Source organism: Nanorana parkeri, unplaced genomic scaffold (assembly GCF_000935625.1).
Source record: "Nanorana parkeri isolate BGI_ZX_2015 unplaced genomic scaffold, ASM93562v1 scaffold13, whole genome shotgun sequence".
NCBI lineage: Eukaryota > Metazoa > Chordata > Amphibia > Anura > Dicroglossidae > Nanorana > Nanorana parkeri.
The window spans coordinates 635,062-638,034 of record NW_017306281.1 but is presented as its reverse complement, the minus strand read 5'-3'; the positions used below and the strand labels follow the sequence as shown (position 1 = coordinate 638,034).

Below are 2,973 nucleotides of genomic sequence, written 5' to 3'. Positions count from 1 at the left end.
TTCTGTCCTGTTTTGGTTTTGCTCTTCTTAGTTGGAGGCAGCTCATCTCCCAGTTGCAGTGTTTGGATGAATATAAGAAGACTCCGTCTCCTTTACTGATTTTTAGTGCTGGAAGTGGTTAAATACAGGTTTGGAGTAGCCTACAGACAGCATTTTACCATTTGGTCAGATTTTAACCTTTTGATCTGCAGTATAACTTATAGAACACAGTGTGCAGATTTCAGACATCCAGAGTATGTGATATACAGTAGAGCATACAGAGTGCAATGGTCCACTGTATGTAAAGTATAAAGCAATGTACTGCCTCTTGCGCTGCACAGTATGTAGCACGTAACATACAGTACAATGTATGGACAACATGCATACAGTACAAACAACAGAAGCCTAGAGTATGTAGTGCACCACATGACAGACAGAGAGAGCAGCAGTCCAAAGTATGTAACATACAACAAAGTGTACAGAGTCCATTGGTTCCCATTATTTAGCACACAGTACAGCATAGGGTATATACACAGTATACAAAATGGGGAGGTCCAGAGTATGTAAATACAGTGCAGTGAAGCAGAGCGGCAAACCAGAGTTAATAATTTACAGAATAACATATAGAGTGAGTGGTTCCAAATATGTCATCTGGCTTATTTCCCAATACCTGGGTACTGTGGGCTCTATGTCACCCCAACATTTGCCCTCCTTTCCCCCTAGCTACTGACCTGTAGAGGGCTATTCCTCACCACCAGACACAAATTTGGCAATAACAACTTTGTGGCCATTTGTGTAGCTTTAATGTGGAGCTCATTGGGGTGTTTTTGTAAATTAGTTTGTGTCCATTAACAGCAAATGAAAATCGCTACGAGGGTTCGTGGAAGAACGGGAAAAAGCATGGCCCTGGAAAGTTTTATTACCTGGATAAAGGGCAGATGTATGAAGGAACATGGGTGGAAGATATTCCTAAGTGTGGAACTGTGGTGGACTTTGGACGTGCAGAAGCACCTATGCCAACCAAGTATCCTATTCCAGAGGTAACTTGTTTCTGATATTTACAAAGATCACAGAAGAAACGTAGAATCCATTAATGACTGTACCTGTTTAGAATACATATTAAACTATGAAATACCTTTTACTTTATACAGACGTGAGGGAGCGTGCGCCAAATGCTATCATAGCTGCTGAACTATTGCTTTAGAACTGTATTTATAATATTTTTGCTTAGCAAAATGTTTTTGAAACACGGCAGGAGAAATGATGGGAGAGCCCTCCTGCTACTGGGGTACCCAAGAGGTGCCTGATAAAGCCTGTGGCCACACACTGCCGTCTTGACTTGAACCTAATCCTTCTAATTTCCTCAGGAAAGGCCAATAATCATCTAATACCCATAGGTACCTTAAGGCTGGGCACACACCTTACAACCATCGCAAGACTTTTGTCTTGCGATGGTTGTAAGGTACTTAAAAAAACGTACGATCTGCCTATGTTGCATAGGCAGATCGTACTTGCGATGATCGCAAGCCACGCCCCCTGAGGGGCGGGCTTCCGATGACCGCAATGCCGAACGGGCAGTGTGCGCTTGCGCACACCGGCCCGTGCGGCTGTTATCGTACGGACATGCCACAAACCCGCCGAACATCGTACGATGCTCGGCGGGTTTTCAAACATGTCCGTAAGTTTAAAGTCGTGCGACCTTACAGTAGTAGAGGTCGCACTGCTTCCACACACCTTACGAACATCGTACGATCGCGGGATTTCCCGCGATTATCGTACGATAATCGTAAGGTGTGTAGGGACCCTAACAGTACTTAACAATACCTTGGATGACAAGGCCATACATACTATGCTTTTTTTAGACATCACAGGGTGGGTCTGTATAAACAAAATATGTATCCTTTCCAGCCACTGTGTATCATGAGGAATGAGAATGTGCTGTTAACATGAATTCTGGAAATATGTACAGAATTTCCCTGGTCTAAAGGACTTTATCAAAGATACCATCTGCTTCCTCTAGTTCATAGCCTGCATCCTGTTTCCGTCACTTACACACAGTGTTTAAAATGTACAGGCTTAACACAGAACTAACTTAGTTCCAGTGTAATGCACAGGAAATAAATGCTTAAGAGCAGCTCCTCTAATTCGTAACATTTACTGACAAACCAATGCATGCCAAGTTGTATATCAGAGTGCCAATAGTCAGCTAAAAAATAGTCTAACTTCTGTAAAGTGGATCTGGGGCTTTAAGGTTTGAATAGAATGGGAAACTTTGTCAGGTTTTATTGTGGTATGTGGTACCTTTTGGAGATTATACCTCACTTTATGTGTTGGTGACACACAAGGCAGGACAGAAAGCAGAACTTAACTCTCCTAGCCACCAAGGGCGGTGCCATCTTAGTCTCTATACAGCTCTGCAGTTGCATGGTGCTACACATGTGATCAGATATGATTGAGAGCTGACATATGCACATTGGCCTCATGACAATTATGACTAGAGACGTCCTGAGCTATTACAGTGCTGGCCGCAATCTTCCAGGTCCTGCATGGTGCTGTGTTGAGTGGCTTCCCCTCTGCTCTGAAAACACAGGGGGTCGCTTATTCCCCCTGTGACATCACATTTGGCTCCTCGTCCAATCAAAGAATGCCTTCTCTGAATGTGCCAAGCAAGCCACCACCTGTGTTTTCAGACCAGAGAGAAAGCCACTCAGCTCCATACAGGACCTGGAAGATCGCAGCCAGCATTGTAGTAGCTCCGGCCACTACAGTGCTTTTTAGGATCCCCAGCGGCCAATCAGGTGTGGTGTATGCATACTTACATTGGACAAAGCTGGCCCAATTTATGCAAATGCAAAATAATTCATACCTATGGCTTAGCTTTAATAAAACAGTGAACAGAAAACATTAATATATTTGAATTAATAACATTTATCTAACATTTCTAACTTGAGGGTTTTTTTTTGGGGGGGGGGGGTGAAAGGCACCACCCCATTT

At 43.5% G+C, this 2,973-nt stretch overlaps 1 protein-coding gene across 1 annotated transcript in view; it reads left to right on the top strand.

Moving 5' to 3' along the window:
- MORN3 (MORN repeat containing 3) overlaps positions 1–2,973 on the top strand; it is a 24,882-nt gene that overhangs the window by 19,022 nt on the left and 2,887 nt on the right. Inside the window, exon 5 of the mRNA XM_018557256.1 lies at positions 835–1,019. Within this exon, the coding sequence (XP_018412758.1) occupies positions 835–1,019 (185 nt within the window). The remainder of the gene's footprint in view (positions 1–834; positions 1,020–2,973) is intronic.